We start from the raw sequence: 19207 nt of genomic DNA on the forward strand, positions 1-19207 counted from the left end.
CAATTTATTTCTTTCCTCAGGGTTCTTTCCTCAGGCAACGGAGTCAGCTCCGGCAAAGACAACAAGGTGAGGAGCAACACAGCTGTGTGTGTGTAAATCCCTCCTGCATTATGCAGGGAAACAATACACCTTACACTGTCCTTGAAGTCAGAGTTGGGCAAGATTACAAGACCAGCAGCTCTTTCCCATAGAAAACAAAGAGTTCATTTGTATGACTTGATACGGCTTAGAATATTACAGTATATTACTTTGACAAAACTGTCTTAAAATGAAAAGTTTAATGATAGAAAGGTGATTGTTTTCCTTTTCTCAACATTCTGAATCCCATTCAATCTCATCCTTCCTCATTTCTGTCTCTACACCTCTGCCATCCCTTCTCTCTAACGTATAATTTCTCTTTCTTCCCCTTCAGGTTCCCTCTAGTAGAGGTGCCTGGACTGCCGTGCCTGTGGTCAGCCCAGTAGCTGCCTCTGCCTGTGCACCAATGGAAATCGAGGCTCTGCCCAGGAGTCCTGGAGGTGAAAAGAGGAGGTTGGTACCTGGATGATTTCAGTTTTCTGCCTACATTCTTCATGCTATATCCCAGTGTCGGTTTACAGCTGCTCACTGATGATCAGGGAGACGAGACCAGGTTAGGAAAGGCTGGGGCGGGCCGACTGATCCCTGTTGGCCGCTGAGAGAAGTGGGTGGATGGCTAAGTGTGTTTTTCATGGTCTAATGCCATGAGAGTGGCTTAACATGGCTTATCCACTGACCCTGGCTTGCTGTGAGCAGGAAAGCCAGCAAAGAAGGAGGAAAGAAGACAGAAAGTATTTCTGTGTGCATTTTTCTATTTATGCCTGCATGTCCTTTGCATGTTTGGCTGGTCTGTTTCCCTTTTCTCAAGTTCCTGCTCTGTTTTGTGAGTGTGCATAAAATACAGGTTATGTACTTGTAATGTATACGTGGTGGTGTTCTTAGAAACATGATGGCCTTAAAGAGAGATTTACTTATGTGGGTTAGTGGAGTGTAGCACATACCGCAAGACTGTAAAGCAGCAGTACAGTATTCAGGCTAGTGGCAGATTGAAAGTGAAGAGAGATGGACTGCAGTTAGACGAGTAGCAGACTAATAGTGGATAGCCAGCAGAGAGAGTAAACAGATGAAGAGGCAGACATGAACAAAAACTGCTAATGCTCCAGTTGAGTATTAGCAGTAGCACCCATATTAGCTTTGTATTCTTTTTTGTTTTGTATCTCAAGGCTTATTTCTGCTCTTTCATTTTGTACTTTTTGCCTCTCGCTCCTCAGTCTGAGTTGCTAACTCTGAGCCGTGTCTATAAATGTGTTCTGTGTGTATTTTTTCTATATAGAATCTCTTATTTGTGGATGCATTTTCATTTGTTGCGTCAGGCTTGTTTTTGTGAATGAACAAGCAAATTTACCCATGCATACAAATACATATGCACCCTCCTCCATAAACCTGTAATGTCCCCCTGTGTGTTCCAGTATTAACATGTACTGAGGACAAATTGGTGTTGTGTGGAGGCAGACCAGGTAGGTACGATCAAACACTGAACTTTGCCATCGCCCTGGCTTTAACCAATCAGTCGCTGCGCAGCGGCAGGCTTTCTGATTTTGGCTTTGGAAAAGGGTTTTCTTGCGATGGAATTGTCTCCTGTGATTCGCTGTCTGTCCACTTTCGAGCAGCATGAAATGCCAACCTAATCGGTGCAGGAAATGATGTGATGATTTGTGGTGTTTGGCATCTATGATTTCAGCTGGATCTGTTCTGCTCAAGGCTTTGGTGCATACTAGTGCTTAGGTGTCTTCATTTTCAGTCATCTAATGTCGTGCTGTGCATCCTGTGAACCACCTGCTCCTCTATAAACCCTTTTTTATCCTCTAAACGGTAAAATAGTTGATAAGATATAATAAGAATATTCAGAGATGAGTGGAAGTTTGTTTGCCAATCAGCGAATAGCCAACATTCGTAGTGATGCTACAGACTTAGTGTTACCAAAGGAAATTACAGATTTGTTTGTGGTGACACACAAAGCATTACTTGCCTGCTCTGGCTTCCGGAGAACAAAGCTCATTCAGATTTACAGCTCAGGCTGATCCTGTTTCTACAGTAAATTTCTGGTCAGTTGTAATAAGAGGATTGCTCATCGTTTCTGAAGAGTGGAAGCCCCTTTTCTTTTTTTCCTCATCTGTTTCACTTTAAAACAGGATGCACAGACATGACCTTAGAGCCAGCACGTAGATAGCGATGACCTATCACACTAAGTTTACTGTATCCTCTTTCTGACTGTTGACTGGGAAATCCTAAAGGATGCAAATACTGATTATTTTTTCACAATGTCCTTTAAAATGCACTCTATTCATTTTCCGCGTTACAGCAGGGCCTTTTGATATTTTTGCTTTTCAGTTAGTGTCCATTTTAAATGTGTTTAAGCAAGATTAAATTCACCACATAGACTGAATAATACAGAATTGACAGCTTCAGGGTCTGACAGTGAATAAAATAGACAATAAAGGAGGGTATGCTTTAGGGCGTGGCTACCTTGTCTTCTCAGTCAGATCCAATCAGGATAGAGTCGTGGCAAACTACCATGCGTATCCTCTCCAGCTCCACCTTCTCGTCCAAATATGGTCACTTCTGACTCAAAAAAACAAAGATAGTGGTGGTCGTAATGCCAAACGTGAGGCTTCAAAATGGTAGTCCATGAACCAGTGGGTCACTGTGGGTGTACGCTTGATTCACAAACAAGACCTCCCAGGTTCAGGCCCCATTGCTCTGTGGTAGTTCAGTGTTCTTGAGGCTTTTTTTCGACGGGTTCTTGTGTTTTTTATCAGCACAGAAGTTACACTGAGATGACCCCGGAGTTCTTGTTTTGCTGTCAAACCAACAGTTTACAGTTAGGACTGACTCAGTGGACATGAGGAAGATGCTTTGAAAGAGACGTTGCTGGATCACTAATACCTCAGACTAATCCCTGGTGCTCTTCCCTTTCGCCTCCCACACATACTCCCTTGCTTTTAGTAGGATGTCTCTGTTGATTTTGCATGGAGCACTTTAACCCTCAGCGGTTCTCCTGATAACATGAGCAGTCAGTCTACTCTACCTCTGTGTCCATCATCCTCCAGCTTTAGCAGCACACAAGAGAATGAGTACTGGATTTTCTTAAGCCTTTTGACCATACATGTTAAGTTATGACTGGATGCCCTGATGGTGACAGTATTATCCAAATTTCATATGTTAACATGTTCATCACTGGCATGAGTGACAGATAGTTTAGAAAAGTCAGTGAATTTATTAATTTTTAAGAGTGCCATGTTTCCTGTAATGGCCGTGTTCTTGTATTGTTCCTTTACTATGTTACCCAGCCATAGAGCTGTATTCTCTCCCCTTCTTTTAAGATGTCGTGTAGCGTCTGTATCTGTTGCCTTCTCCCTGAACCTTGCCTCTCCTTCCTGTAAGCTCCTCCACTTCTCTGTAACATTATCACAAGAGAGAGTAGATGATAATCTTAGATCAGTGCCACTGGAATTCATCACATTTCATTCTCCCTCGCTAACAAGAGAGTATATGGAAAAATACAGTCAACGATCATAAAGTTAGTAACTGTTTTTCTGAGGCACTGAGAAACTGCATGCTCCCCTGCCTCTCATACTCCCGGTGGAGCTGTCACCATGAATAAAAGCTTCCGGCTCAGGACCTCCAGGACTGAATATATAAACATGGATTTGACATAAGCCATCAGACCTCAGTCGCTAGAGGTGCAAAGCCAGGTCACTGACGCTCCAGAGACATCCAGTCCACTTCACTTAACTCAAGTGTTCGTGTCACAACACTTGTCATAGACACTTAAATGCACGCTAGCGTACAGTGTAGCTCTAAGTTACATGGCTTATTCAGCATCCTGACACTGCCGGGCCCATCACGACCATAAACCCCTTATTTTATTATTTTTATGTGCACTAAAATAACATTTTCATTATTGTGATCAGCATAATTTCCTTTGCCAGGCTGCAGTTTAAAATGAACAGACAATGTCCTCTGATAAATGGAGCTCTTAGCACAACTGTAGAAAATCCTCAAGGAACCCTGTTTTTCATACGTGCAGGAGCAGACCATAAAGTTGGCCTCTGTGCAGCCGTATGCAGTGAATTATGTTTAAACAAATTAAGCTCTCTCTCTCTTTCAGACTTGTTATGAGCTGCCTCAATTCCCTTCTCTGCTGTTCTTTATACTTGTGTTAAACTAGCTGTTTCTCGCTGTTATCTTTCCCTCCCTCATGCGTTTGCATACAGTCTCCCTCTCCTCCTTGCTGTTTTCATTCAGTGCTTCCCTTCCTGTCCCCCTCCAGTCTCGCGTCTGGTTTACCTACACTCTCACTCACTTCCCATGTCTTCACATCCCCCTCCTGTTTGTCGCCATCCCCTCCTCCACCCTGTTCTCTCCAGGTCTCCTCTTTCCTCCATCCTCCCTGCTCATGTCTCATCAAAGCTCCCGACAGAGAGCTGGACAGATCCGAGGAGCTGACAGCACTCTAGTAAATGGGAATGGCTCAGCAGGGACTCGCCCATGAAAACCGTCCGGTGTTGGAAGGACACATTTGTCGTGAATGCAAAGATTCCTTATTAACTGAAACATTCCTTAAAACAAACCGCTCAAAGTGCCTCCCCTCACAGACCGATACCTCTCCAAGCTTGCTGTCACACTCGATACTGCCCTTTCCTTCTCAGTGTTTCAGTCAGTCCCTGCATTTCTGTTTCTCCATTTTTGTTTCACTTTGTCCCTCTTGTTCAGTCTCTGCTCTCCCCTTTCCTCCGTGCCTCACTCTTAACCTCAAGGTGAAACTGGCCGGCTGGGCTGAGATGGTATCAATGTGAGGCTTAGGAATTCAGTTCCACTCTCGACTCTGCAAGGAAACAATAAGTCACATAGTTCCTGCAGGGTTTCAATAAGTCCTCCTCTGCTCCCATTGTCAGTCTCTCAAAAATAGTTTTATGTTTATGTTAGTTTTTTATAATATCTCCAACATTGTTGCTGTATTACTTAAGTTTGAATTCCATCAGATGATTTTTATATTAGAAAATATGATTTTCTCTGTGTTGTATTTAATCTGCCCTGCACATTTCATGCATCTGCTGGTCTGTCTATTAAAGGTAGTTGGTTAAGAAGGTCAGTATCTTTTTCAGCTTTGTAGATTTGTCTCAGAGGTCATTAGCCTAGCTCAGCACAAAGAAATAGAAGCGGGAGAAAAATATGTGCACATTGTTTCTTGTGCGTCGAACACATCTTTAAAAGCGCCGATGCATTTTTTCCTTTTGTTGAAAGTTAGCAGTTTGTCCCTGCTTCCAGTGTTGAGCAATACCAAACACATCCTGGACTTCATACTCTCAAAGTAAATTGATAGTGACCTTCTCATCCAACTGACTGATCAAACAAGCATTATTCCATTTAAATGTTTAAAACTGAATCAAAATCGAATGTAAATTTTTGGTTTTTAGTCCACTTTTAGTGCACATTTGGGAGGGTTACTCTGAAATGACCCAACCATCAACCTACACCTCAGACTATGCCACTGTACAACTGTGTCTTGCACAATTCAACCAATGAAGATGATTCTGTAATATTATTTCTTAGTTAAATGTTTACAGCATAACTGACCAAAGGATGTCTACCTTTCTGAACTGAATCATTTCAGAGAATAAATACAGGATTCCTCTTTGACACAGAAGAGTATGTAGCTTTATGTTTTGTTTATGTTTTTTACACTACAGTATATTCACTGTATCCATGACATTCTGACTCTTGTTCAGTACAGAAAATGTACTGATATTTCTGCTGAGATCTTCTTTTGCTGTCATCGTTCCTGAACACAGAATAAATCTGATTTGAAAGCGTTAGCCACAACCTCGTGGGTTGGTAAGTTGTTGCTGCTGAATGTGAAGCACAGTAACAAAAGAAATGTGCACACTTTTTACGATTAAACATGACAAGATATTAACGCTTTAACCACTGGGAAAGTATTTATCACTGGAGGTTTCCCAATGAAACCTTTCAGCTGTGCGTGTGATGGAGTTTTCTTTGTGCGTGTTGATGGAAATGCATTCATTCCTCATGTTAAATAAAAAAACAGAGCAGTTGAACAGCAAATGCTCAAGATGAGACAGCTGAGCATCTAATGGCTATTTAGTGTTTGGTTGGCAAGAGTCTGTACGTCCTTGGTGTGTCTGTCTAAGCTTTATTTCCTCTTCTTGTCCGTTCCTCTTTATGTTTATTGCCCACACAAAGGTTGGATACACCCTCACCTTTTCCTCCATGGATTACTGAACATGTGGGAGTGTTTATATACATTTTGTTTGCGACTCCTCAGGCTAAGCATTGTTCTCCTCTTCACGTCTTTGTGTATGTCGTGCTTTGGTTCCTGTTCTCTCCAGGCAGCATATAGTAATATATACTTCACATGTTTGACTGTGTCCTCAGGCTACAGTAATATGAGGTAATTACTAGGCTGCTGGACAGGCTTCTCCCAAAATCCATGTATCAGAGGTTTTCCTTCAGGTTGCTTCAGATTCAGAGGATATTATTTCCCAGAGAAGTTATTGCTTGCTTTGACGACTTATTTCCACATGCTTCTTTACCACTTGAGAAGTCCTTTCAGCAAAGTTATTTATTTTAGGGCTTCCCTCTTTGGACACACAGCTCTCATAGCAATCTGGCAGAAACATAAACCACAAATCTTCCATTTTCAGATGTGTTTTTCTGAATACAGTAGCGTTTTATTTTTTTTTATTTGTTTTATTGTAATTGTGTTGCTTGTTTATGAGACATTATTACAAATTGTCTTCTGATATATCGTCATGGGCCAGTTTTGCCATCCTTGCAGAGTCTATTCATACCTTGTGGATGCTACAGGTAAGTTGTACAGCTGTATAATCCTACATTTTGCTGTAATTTTGGTTAAACACTTCATTATCTCCTCCATTGTGTCTTTTTGTATTTATCTTGACACAGAACTACATTTAAACCCCATCTTGATCTGATGTTCTTCTCTTCTGTCTCTAGTATGCCTATGGTTGCTGACCTGATGGAGACCTGCATCGATGATGTCCTCAGGCCTCCTGTCGTTCCCACGGTCACAGCTACAGACGAGGCCAGGCCCAGCAACGCCTATGCCACCCCCAGTGTCAGCGGGGAGGACCCTCTCAGCCTCAATGGTGAGGCTGCTGAAAACCCAACAAACGTACCGCAGAGACAATATATTGAATCAAATCACACAGACAAACTGACACTCTGGAACAATTTTACATTGTCCAGTGCTAGCATCTCCACAGCAGCAAAACGCTCCTCCTTCACAAACTCTCCTTCTGAATGAGGTTTCAGCCTCTTAGCTCTCAGCTCGCTCACCACAAGACTTGTCTGCATAACACTGATTCCCCACCCCAAGAGTAAAGGATGTTACCACAGAGGCTCAGGAACACTTTCAAATTGTTGTTGGTACAAACAGTTTCTTTGCAAACGATTCATTTTGTTTTACACAGCGTCCCAACTTTTGTGGAATCAAGCTTGTGTAAATATCCCTAGTATGCATGAAAGTGTATTTGTCAGATTTATACGGTATGGTGACAGCGTGTCAAGCCACTCAGACTCACTCTCCTTATTCACATCATATACATTTTCACTGCCTCTGCTCTCATTTTCCAGTGATTTCCAACAATTGTGTCACTTGCATTGCGTCAGTCAACCCCCAGAGCTGATTATGTGGTTCATGTTGCTCATGACAAGTAAACAAAAGAGAATTTCAAGAGCATTACACTGAAAAGGGGCACATAATAAACCTCACTTTAAAATTATACTGTTAAATATGTATGCATGTACTGGACTGAAGGATGACAATGCAGGTGTGTGGGTGTGTATTTAAGTTGAACGTTGTGTCTCTCCAGAAGCAGCGGCTCGTCTGAAGCAGCTGGCGTTGGAAAGCAGTCCACTTCTTGCTTCTCCAAGAAATAACATCAATGTCAATATGGCCTTAAACAATCAGGTGGGTGATTGTTCATATACAGTCCTCCTGTAAATCTCTGCTTTTACCCCAGACCCTAAAAAAAGAAAAACAATTGAAAACTTTTAGCAGGAGACACATGTAGTATTTGCCTCAGCATAGAGAGATTGCAGTCAGGGTGTCCTCGCATGTGGTCTAGTTTGTTGAGTGGTAATAACTCTAAAAGTGTTGGACGTGATGTTGGATGCTCCAACAGGAGGACATGGTGAAGCTCACAGAGAAGTGTGGTCTGAGCAGCACAGGCAGTAGTAGCCCAGTTGTCACTCCACTGCGCACCCCAGAGGATCTGAAGAGCAACATCCTGAAAGCACAGGCCGAGGCTGCTGCCCTCAAGGTGAGGAACAGAACACACACAGCTGGACAAGAGGGAAGAGAAGCAAGTGCAAAGACACTCCTCAGTCAGACTGTTTAGCGCTCTTACTTTGAAAGGTGTAGCTGCTCATTTAACCCCCAGACCGTATCACTCAAAGTGTCTCAGCTGCATTAATTTTTCCATGTTAATGTCACAGTTGCGATGTTATTCTGGATCAAATGAGATGCAGATGCATGGCTGTGTTAGTCCCCGCTTACCTCTCTGTTCTGCTGTGCAGGGACCTCTGGACGAACACGTCGTAGTGGTCGGAGATAAAAACTGTAACGTCCAGGATGCTTCTGTCAGGTATGACCACGCACTGTAATAACCAGTGTTTTAAGGTGCTAACTGAAGTGTTAGAAATGCTAACGAAAATGCTAATATGTCCTGTTTAAACAGTCAGCAGTGAGCAGACATAGACAGGAGAAAAGACCTTGTCACTCGTGCTCCATTGTCTTGAAATTGGGTCTTTTCCCTCCTCCTCCTCCTTCCTGAGTCATGCCAACTGTCAACACATTGTCTCAGCCAGTCGCAGCGCTCCCTGCCTCTAGAGCTGATTAACTATTTGAATATTCATGAGGAGCATTAGCATAGTTCACAACATTACATCACCTGCAGCTCATCCTTACAAGCGAGGCGTCACAGATTGACACGCCCATGACGCCGCCTCGTGTCAGAGGCGGTCAGTGGTTGAGGATGATAAGGGGAGAATGAGCCACCTTGGGTCTGGTTAATGCTGTTTCTCACAATAAATATTAATAATATCAATATCTTTTGACTTGGACAAAACCAACTGTGTGTTTCCAGGTTAAAGGTTCGCACTGGGCGAATGGGCAGTAACTCATCTCTGTCCGTTAGCACTCGCCCTGACATCCAGGACTCCTGGGACCTGCTCAAGCCGGCCTCACTGGCCTCATCAGCAGGGGCCAGGTCAGTCTGTGTGAACTCAGTGCTTTCCTGTGTACTTTTGACTTTTACCACATACTATAATTTCACCACGAGGTTCTGTGTGTGTTCATTATTCCCACTGTGGCTGAGAACCAGAGAGAGAAAGAGGGAGAACGGATTAGCAGAGGAGGAAATGTCTGACAGTAGCAGCAGAATTTGAATTTCTGTAATTCAAACGATGAATTTATTGAAAATTATCCACATTTTATTCAAAACAAGGCTGTGCGTCATCATGGACTCCTTCACATACTGTTATTTAAGTCGAACAGAAGTTTTGTAACTGATCAGATACCATACTGCCCAGATTAGGGTGCAGTGAATCGATTGTAGTCCACTGTGCCTTTAACTTTAAACACGTCTTATGTAATGAGTGTTTACTTAACCTACTTCAGCTGTGAGGATCCTGAGAGCAGGAAGGAACGATCAGGCCTCGACCAATCCGATCTGAAGAAGAAATGAGTAAAGGAGGATGGTTAAAAGTAGGGGTGTAAAGATGGGGTTTAGGGAGTAAATACAGGGGTGCACACAGTTCTTCAGCTCTGCAGTTCTGTCCTCATTAATCATTTCATCTTCCAAACACTTACGTAGGCCGACATTCCCCCAAACTGAACATAAAACAAATACACACACACACACACACACACACACACACATTTCACAGTGATCCACTGGAGGTAAAGGTGTTGCTTGTTCTTTGTAGTCTCTGCTGACATCTGTTGGCATATTTGAACTGTGTGTGTGTGTGTGTGTGTGTGTGTGTGTGTGTGTGTGTGTGTGTGTGTGTGTTGAGTCACATGACTTGACTTCTGCCTGGTTACTGCTGGCGTCCTCGCTCTGTACGTGTTTACAGTAGGATGAGACAAACATACAGACGCACACGCAGAGGCTTGACCACACAGCTGGCCTCAGGCTCATCGATGCAGTAAATGCACGTCGTATCCAGGCTGGTTTCCTTCTCATCTATCAGTCACAAAACATTAATCCAGAACAATTTTGATCATCAATTAGTAATTTAACTAATCTCATCCAGCAAGAATCAAACTTTTCTATGTTTAACACGGATGTAAAAATACCTTGAGGGTTCTCGGTTGCACAAAACAAGCAATTTGAAGAGACTACCTTGGGCTGTGTGAAGGACTGAGGTAATAAAGGAATTCCTCGAATCGCGAATGAGGAAAATGGACCAATAAATGTACCAGTGAAATATGCTTTTTACGCTGCTCTATTTCAAGGACGAGGAGCTGGAAATACATTCCTGTTAATGTCTGTGTGAGGATTTATTTTTTCCCTTGCTCCGTTCTTCAGTGCCGAGAGGCTAGCTGAAGATTTAAACCCCTCTGTTCCCAAGATGCACTCGGAGTCTGCTGGCGAAGGCATGCCACCAAAGGTAACGTGATTATTAACAGTTAAATGACTTATTGTGGTGCATTTACATTTGTTACCGTGGAAGGAATATCTGCATGTGTAATGTGTTGGATGTTGTTTGAAGGCACAAAAACAAATGTTGCTCTGTTTGATTTTCCACCATCACGGACAGTAACTCTCAAACCTGAGAGCTTTGCGCTTATTAAAAATGTGTGGCTCCTCTTGATTTGCTGAGACTGATGGGGACTTGTGCAGGTTTCTTTCTTTGTATGTTCTGGTAAAGAGTGTTTGTGTCATTCTGCAGGTGAAATCAGAGGAAGCTGACCTGAAAACCATCGCGCCGCTGTCCGACAACCTGATCGATTTCACTGATCCAACTCCTGTTGTAAGTGTCAGTCGACCGCACACGGTGACCTCCGGCGGCATTTTGGAATTTAGTCAACTCTTGAAAATGTCTTTTTGTAAGCACTTTTACTAAAGTACAGGCTTTATGGACTTGCTGAAGAACACTGGGAAAGAAGTGTTGACCTTTGTAGACAGTAAACCGCCAACCTTGACTCAACACAGACTCACTCCAACCACCCAACTAGACTGCAACAGTACATCACTGACTCACCCTCAGACGTCAAACCCATGTCTGGAGCCCAAAACGAGTGTGAACGTGGTTCCAATACTGCCAGGATTTAGCATACAGGCATTTCTATTAGAGATGGGAATTTAATGTTTAATGTGAGAGAAGATGAAGTGACAATGAAGCTTAGTTTGGTCCTTTAATACTTTGGTTAAGCAGTGGTGTGTTTACTAGACTTGCAGTCACAAGCCTCCCCCTGTGGTCTGTGGAAGCAAACCTGTGTCAGCACTCTGGGCTCAAAGGCGGGTGAATGCCCCCCCACCCCTCCAGGAGTTAGTCTGATCTATGTGTAACAACATTTTCTTCATTGTCTTCCAGCTACCACCAGTGCAGCAGCCCAAACCCGCCATCACACCTCGCTGGATCATTCCTACAACTGCTGTGAGTGATCAGTGTGTCTGACTCTCTCCTGGTCAGCAGTCAGTCAGTCTGTCTGTCTGTCTGTCTGTCTGTCTGTCTCTGTCTCTGTCTGTCTGGCTGGCTGGCTGGCTGGCTGGCTGTCTGTCTGTCTGTCTGTCTGTCTGTCTGTCTGACTTTCTTCCCACAGGTCCTTATGAAATGTATGTGTATTATAATTAATGTGTCCACTGTCCTGGTGATGCAAGGCTTCTGCCCTTGCATAGCTGCTGTTCAGCTCGGCTGATGTAGAGGCTCCGTAGAGACTGACCTCCTTCCTTCTCCCTCATCCCCTCCTAATGCAGCCTCCTGGCGTCTTTACTAACGGCCTGCTCGACCTTGACACCCCTGCTAAGGTCAACCCTGTTCTCCCTGCAGATGGGGGGGCAGCTCTCACCCCAGCCCTCCCCCACCTCGCTCACACACGTATCACCGCCACCAGGTAAACTTCTTGAGAACTCAAAGCACTTCCAGGTTGTTTTCAAAGCGAGCCTGGTCGTCTACTGACCCCTGCTGGCCGAGCAGGAAAATGCCTCCTTTAGCTGAAATCCCAGTACGAGTTTTAGGTGAACTGCTTGTAATTCTTGCTCGGCCATGAACTCGCTCTGAGGCTTCGACAGTGTTTCTGCAAAACAATGCTAGTCACTACAGATTGAAAGAATTCATTCTTTTTAAAGCAGTGTATTTCACAACTTCTCAGTCAGCGTGAAAGTGTGCAGTGAGTTCAGGCGTCTCTATCTCAGTCATTTTGCCACTCCTGTGTCCCGCAGCACTGTGGCTCAGCAGCCAGCCTCGGAGGATGGAGCCAAACCCAGAGGTCTCCTAACCACTGAGCTCTGATGGAGACGTGAGGAGCAGCCGTCACAGCGCGAGTCTCCCTGACCGCTCCACCCCCCTTCACCCATCCACACACGAGCGAGCTGGGCTAAGAGGAAAGCGGAACCAGGGAAGAGGCAGCTTACGCAGCACCACGTACACACGAACAGGTTGAACTGCACAGGAAAATAGTAGCAACGTGATCACAGACACAGCCTAGTTTTCGTCAAACAGCACCAGCATTAACATTTTTAGGAACACATAACTTCCTGTTTGAGCTCACTGTCAGTCACCTGCCATTCACGTCATCCATCCAGTCAACCAAACCTCGGCCTCTAACGTCTGCACCACCTCTGCGTACACGGAGAGTGATGAAAAGTCTCGTTGCAGAGGTGAAGTCTGGGCTGACGCACTAAAATCTCACGACACTGTTAAGGTACGTTGCGTGAAAGCATCCACCGCTGACGTTAAAGGGTAGGTTGTCTCTTTTAGTGCTGCTTTCCTCCTCTTTTTTTTTTTTTTTTTTTGTCACTTGCTGTTTTCTCACTGGTAATTCACACCACTGGATCCCTGCTGCCCTGAGCTTCTCTGCACACACAGATCACACAGCACGTCGAGCTGCTGAAGAACACTGGACGAAGGACTGAAAGGAAGATCTATCAACAGGAAAGGCAGATAAAAGAAAGACTGACTTAAAATGTTGATTGTGAGAGATAAAAACAGCTGGACTCTGAACACGATGAGGCTGTTCTGTCCTCGCAGCACACTACAAACCTTTTTTTAAACTCGATCAATACTACATGTGACACTCGACTGGCAGCCACTGGAGATGAAAACGCTGGATTATCTTTTCAACACTGGACCTTGAAAGGATCTTTTCATCGAGGGGACCACTTTGGGTTTTCAACTCGTGTTTTTATTATCCTGCTCCTTGTGATTTTTTCATTTCCCGTCTCAGTTCTTTTGAATCGACACATTTTGGCACCAGCATCATTGGGAAAGTTAGTTTGCATCCTCTGTGTTCTGCCCCTCTTTAAACTCTCATCATGGCCCTCGAGTCTTTTTTTACATTAATCTTAGCTCCTAAATCGGTGATTTAATGTGAAAGGGAAAACTAGAAGCAGCTCAGCGCTGTTGAATCTTTTTAAGTGAGCTGGAGACGACCGCTGTCTCCATTTTTTGGATTACCTGACTGTGATTTGACCCTGTTACAGAACACGGCTCCTGTAATTAACATGCTGTAGTGACTCCCCTGCCTTATGGAAATGAATGTATTCAATTAGTGTCATCGGAGAATGCTGGAGACGCCACATATGAAACATCCCTGAGAGTTAAATTCACATTTGCTGATTGATAAGTGGAGGAAAGCTTGTGAAATATCTTAAAAAGCTGATTTTGTACATGTGAAATTGAGGCCTAAGTCTAACATTTCTGAGCTGTTAATGAAGTATATCTTCTTTTTTTTTTTTTTTTAAGTCTGGACCCTCACACACGTTCTCACTACACATCTGTAGTTTTTTCACAATGATGTTGATTTCATTTTCGGTCTTTAACGAGACTGTTTTACAATGTCTTCTTAGCAGTGACGGTTATTTATGCTACTACTCAGTGTAATGTTCAGATATGACATGTTGTCCAAAAGTGTTGTAGCGCACAGTCGTAATGTGTTGTCAGTATAATGGCATCAGCTGCCTGTAGATATGAAGTAGATTTCTATATATTTTTTTGAAAAGTATGTCGGCAGTATTGTTACTACACTCTGAGGAGATTTCAGCTTTGAGGTGTTTTCTAATTACAAACGAAGTAAGAAACGTTTTACTGATCGAACTGGAAAAACACAGATTGTGACGTCTCAAATGCAATTTTATATAAACTTTTATTATTTTTCTGGACTACCTGATCATGATTCAGTAAAGCTTTGCTACAGTAGGATTCAATTGTTTTTTATTCATCTTTACTGGTTGGCCGCGGTTGAATTGAGGAGGTCAGTGGTTACAGCTGGATTTCTGCAACACTAGACAATCTGATTTACTGCTGTGCTGCTGTGGACCAGATGTGGTCTTTGTCCCATTAAAGCAGCTATGAAACGATGACCTGGATCACCGTGAGGTAAAACATCAGGTTTTTCAGGCCTGTTTAAATTCACTCGCTGTGTGAGACGTCAGCTGACTCAGCAGAAGTGTTTTCATAAGCGTGTTGCTTATAGTTGAAGTTTACAGACAGCTGGGTTGAAACCATTAAAGCTAATTTTTTGACCGCTCCACAGATTTCATGGTAATGTTGGAAAGTCGGTCAGGACGTCCACTTTGTCATTTTCCCAACTTTTTTTTTTTTTTTTTTGATTATTTCACTCATAATTCACTTCATCACAGTTCCAGTGGGTCATCGGTCACAGTTCATGTCAGTAAAAGCTTCTGATTGATGTCATTTGAGTCAACAGGAGGTGGGCCTGTGGGTGTATTTTAAGACCTACTTTCAAACTCTGTTCCTCTGTCTTGGCCTCATGAGAAACGAGTAAAAGTCAAGTAAGTAAAAGGAAACACTACCGAATACTAAGTGTATGTAATCAAACCGATTCTTGAAATGTTTCATGCATATTGAATGATGTGTTGACAGAGCAGGAAGTGATGGTGTTTGCCAGTGAAGAGCTATGGAGGTAATATAATAATGAACTGATGAGGAACTCCATTGGTCTACATATTCAGCTTTCTCTGAGTTACTAATCCTTGTTTTAACCACAAAAAGCAAAACAATTGACGGGCTCACAAATAATCAGTGTCAAAAGACCAATTTGTTACCAGAGACATCAAGTATCCTATTATACACAAGTTAAAGGATGAAATACATGAAGCAGTATGGAGCACTAAGAGTTCATCCAAAGGACACTGTCTCAGCCTAGAGAGTGGACTAACTGTGTCGTTAATATGTCTTAAAAATTCACTTTTACCCGGCTAATAACAGCTTTTGGTGTATGTTAGCCAACTGACCACTGGATGGCAGCACAGTACCATTTTTAACACTTGAGTAGACAAAGAGTTGAGCAGCTGATCTCTTTTCCTCCTGCATCACTGACCCCAGTTCAGATCTCCACCTTACGGCTGGAAGTACATGTGCTTGATGAAATAGAAGCTATTTATGTCCTAATGTTAATTTGAATATAAAATGAAGGTACGACACATTGTAAAGCTCTGTGACACACTGTCAAATGTTTGATTTTCACCTGTTAAATGAAGTGTTTGCTCGTTTATTTACGGTCTTTCTGTTGTGCTCAGGTCTCCTTAAAGCCTCTTTAAACAGGCCAGGAGTTAAAGCAGCCTGTAGCTGATCACCTGGTGAGATAAAGCATACACAACACCACCACCACCAGCACCAGTACCACCACCAGTACCACCACCAGTACCACCACCAGCAGCACCAGCATAATGCTACTCTACTCTGAGTGTATCTGCTCTAGAGATTTTATTTTATCAACATATGGAATCATCATTTTCTTATCTGATATGTTGTTCAGAATTCTACACAAACCCAATCAACGACTTAAACAGGATCACAGTGATTATTTCCTCTTGGATGTGCTTTTCCATGTCTATAAATCACAGTCTGATACCTCCAGGTTCAAGATTAGTGTGTCACTGGCTCAGGAAAGCCTGTTAATCAGATTCAGTGTGAGCGATATGAGCAGCAGGTCACTGCAGTTTTTTGTGAGAGTGAACAAATGAGGAGTAATGCTAACACACGGTTCTCGTCTTCGAAGAACTTTTTCCTAAATTAAGCGTCCATCATCTTTTCAGCTGCTTCATTAACGAGGCGGGATGAGAGAAAAGCTTCTGAAAGCACATGATTGGCCCACAGTTCTGTGGTCGTTGCCTTAAAGAAAGAAAAACTTTCCTCAGGATTGCATCATGTTAGAAAATCTTCAGTCGGTACCAGAGTGGAAGCGAGCGAAGACTCTGCTGTTATTTGTCAGTTGTCGTATTGGTTTACGTCTCAAAATGCAGTGATTTGAAATTGATTGAGTGCGACTGGTCCCTGCTGCAGAGCAACGCATAGCTGGACCATTATTAAACAGCAGACGGCCCACAGCTCAATAACTCAGCCAGGACTGCTCCCCTCAGCAGATGGGCCGACTTTCCCCCACCTTCCAAATGAATAATTGATTACGTACATGGACCTTATGCCAGGTCATGATTGCTTAAGCATGCTCAAAGCTCTGGGTGGATTCATGGAGATCTGGCGCAGCGCCGGTGCCCTGATGTCACCAGTTCAGATCCCTCGAAAAGAAAACATAACATGTCCTCTGTTCAGTTTATCAGGACTGCTGGGCGGAAAACCAAATGTAATTCTTTTTTTTAAACTATCAGCATAATTTATAGCCTGATGACCCACTATCCAATCAAATCAAGGTGTAAGGAACAAGCAGATGTACAGTGACGAATATATATCAGCTCGTTAGTCATCATGTAACCCTAAGATCAAAAGACAAGGTAAAATGTTAGTGTAGTGCCAGTTGAAGTCCATTTGTTCTCTTAATAGTTACACTCCAAAACCTCTTTTGTAGGTTATTTGGCGTTTATTTACACCAGACAAGGTGTTAGAGTGAAGCCTGGTTGCTGAAACCAAGCAGCTAGCTAGCTCCAAATAACCATGCCCTTAATTATGCACAACTTTAGGCCTTAATATAATTTAAACAGGTGAATTCTACAGAAATGCTCCTCTGTACAGTTGTCATGAACAGGAAATTGGCTGTAGAGACCAAAATAATGTTTGTACCAGGCTGTGAAGTCTTTCTGCTGTAAAGTTGAGCGTTTTACTAAAGGGGCCGGTGGAGATGCCGGGAACTGAGGCAAAGACGGCGAAGCTTGAGCGAAAGATTTGCGCTTTGTAAACGTCCAAACACGAGAGGAAAAAGAGAAGAAACGACTGGAAATATCAGCAGAACGGGAGTTTCTGGTGAGTTCAGTCAGAGGCTGCTGAACACAAACACAGACACATGGTTGTTTCATTTCTTGCTAGCTATCGTACAGCTAACCTCTGCACAGTTAGGATATTGGTCATTCTGGGGGTGAATGAACATGGACTGTGTAAACCGTACAATAGTCAAACCCATGGTGGCGTTCTGAGAGCAGTCATTTCCAACAGATTTGTCAGTATTGTTATGCAGAGATGTAAATTTAAATCAGATGCATTTTCATCTGTTGAGTCTACACGAGGAAAAACGTCCCTGTATCAAGCAGCTTTTTTGTGTCCCTAATTAAAACATGTTGTTACATTCTGGGTAAAATCCAGATGCTGACAAAACATACTGCACGCCTGCCCTCACATCTGTTTCCATTGCTTTGCTCTGTTCTGACTGTCAGATGTGGATGAAGTTTGCGCTTGGTGCTGAATAAACTGGCCTTCATGAAGTTTCATCCAGAGAAAGACGAACAAATGGTGGAGCATCTGGACAGGAAGACAAAGAGAGAGCTGAAGACGCGGCTCTCTGTGTGTGTGTGTGTGTGTGCACACTTCAAGGTTCGATCACTCCTCCATAGAGCTGGTCTCAGGTGCATTGAGAGGTCCTGAAAATTCAACAGGTAAACCGGTATGAGGAGAAGAAAACCACACACACACACACACACACACAATACAGATGGGATTCTCTCTGTCAGTCATTACAATAAAGGCTATTGTGCCGTTTGGGTAGCTGTTGCAGGAGATAGCGCTCTCTGACAGGACACTTTGAAAAGAAGCTTATACATCTCAACTATCAAAAAGGGCTTACAGCCTTGGTGTGTGTGTGTGTGTGTGTGTGTGTGTGAGAGAGAGTGTGAGAGAGAGTGTGTGTGTGTGTGCGCGCATCTGGTCGGTTTGGGGAGATATTCATAGTCAAGGCTTTGAGATGATAAAGACGTGAGTGAGCAGTAATTGATCCCTAAAGGGCTGCATTGTGCCACTGAGTGTGTAGGCTACTGTATGCATTCTTGTGTGTGTGCGTGTGTGTGTGCGTGCGCCAGGTGAGGTTGTCTTACACACAAAGTATGTGTATATTGTTCGTCCATCCTCTGTATAAAACAAGGTGGAATCTTCTACTTATAGATTTGCATTTATGTTTAAAGTAGGCAGACCTTTGTTTTCTTACTGGTCCCTCCACCATGTTTAAAAAGGTGGAGGGACCATCTGTGTGAGGTGTAGCTGTGTTTGACCACTGTGACTCAGGGAATAATTTACCATGACATACAGTTTCATGTATAAGCCTTCACTTTGCACTGGTTGATGTGTTTCCATGCTGGATGCGGGACGACAGCAGAAATCTGTTTCAGTGGAAAAGCTCTAAAAAAAACCCCACTGTACGCTACGCTAAGTTAGCGTGAACATTTAGCTACCCCCTCAGAGCTGAGAGGAGAGGCAATGTTGGACAAAGACACAGCTCCAAATGAATGCTAATGCTGCTCTGTGTGATCGTATCTGCTGCTGACAATTCACAAGAAAATCAATTTCACTTTGAGCGTTTTGTTGAGTTAAAGACACAACAGTCGTTCACCTCAAGAGGAAAACGTGAACCTGGTTGGACCAGGGCTGCTGTGTTTTATGTTTCAGCATAGAGGATCACTGGTGTCATTCTCCCACTAAAACTCAGCCGCACGCCACAGACAATGTGAACACG

At 43.3% G+C, this 19207-nt stretch overlaps 1 protein-coding gene across 4 annotated transcripts in view; it reads left to right on the forward strand.

The window, feature by feature from the left end:
• epb41l5 (erythrocyte membrane protein band 4.1 like 5) overlaps positions 1 to 14493 on the forward strand; it is a 31097-nt gene extending 16604 nt beyond the window's left edge. For 2 of the 4 annotated variants that reach the window (XM_076746901.1, XM_076746903.1), the window contains exons 15-26: positions 21 to 66; positions 413 to 531; positions 7060 to 7211; positions 7938 to 8035; positions 8250 to 8387; positions 8644 to 8711; positions 9213 to 9335; positions 10659 to 10740; positions 11023 to 11103; positions 11668 to 11730; positions 12051 to 12187; positions 12516 to 14493. In XM_076746901.1, coding sequence (XP_076603016.1) covers positions 21 to 66; positions 413 to 531; positions 7060 to 7211; positions 7938 to 8035; positions 8250 to 8387; positions 8644 to 8711; positions 9213 to 9335; positions 10659 to 10740; positions 11023 to 11103; positions 11668 to 11730; positions 12051 to 12187; positions 12516 to 12585 — 1177 coding nt within the window. In that variant the 3' untranslated portion in view covers positions 12586 to 14493. The remainder of the gene's footprint in view (positions 1 to 20; positions 67 to 412; positions 532 to 7059; positions 7212 to 7937; positions 8036 to 8249; positions 8388 to 8643; positions 8712 to 9212; positions 9336 to 10658; positions 10741 to 11022; positions 11104 to 11667; positions 11731 to 12050; positions 12188 to 12515) is intronic. The other 2 variants (XM_076746902.1, XM_076746904.1) reach the window with 2 other exon arrangements.
• The last annotated feature ends 4714 nt before the right edge of the window (positions 14494 to 19207 follow it).

The sequence above is a fragment of the Chaetodon auriga genome, chromosome 13 (genome assembly GCF_051107435.1).
Source record: "Chaetodon auriga isolate fChaAug3 chromosome 13, fChaAug3.hap1, whole genome shotgun sequence".
NCBI classification, from domain to species: Eukaryota; Metazoa; Chordata; class Actinopteri; order Chaetodontiformes; family Chaetodontidae; genus Chaetodon; species Chaetodon auriga.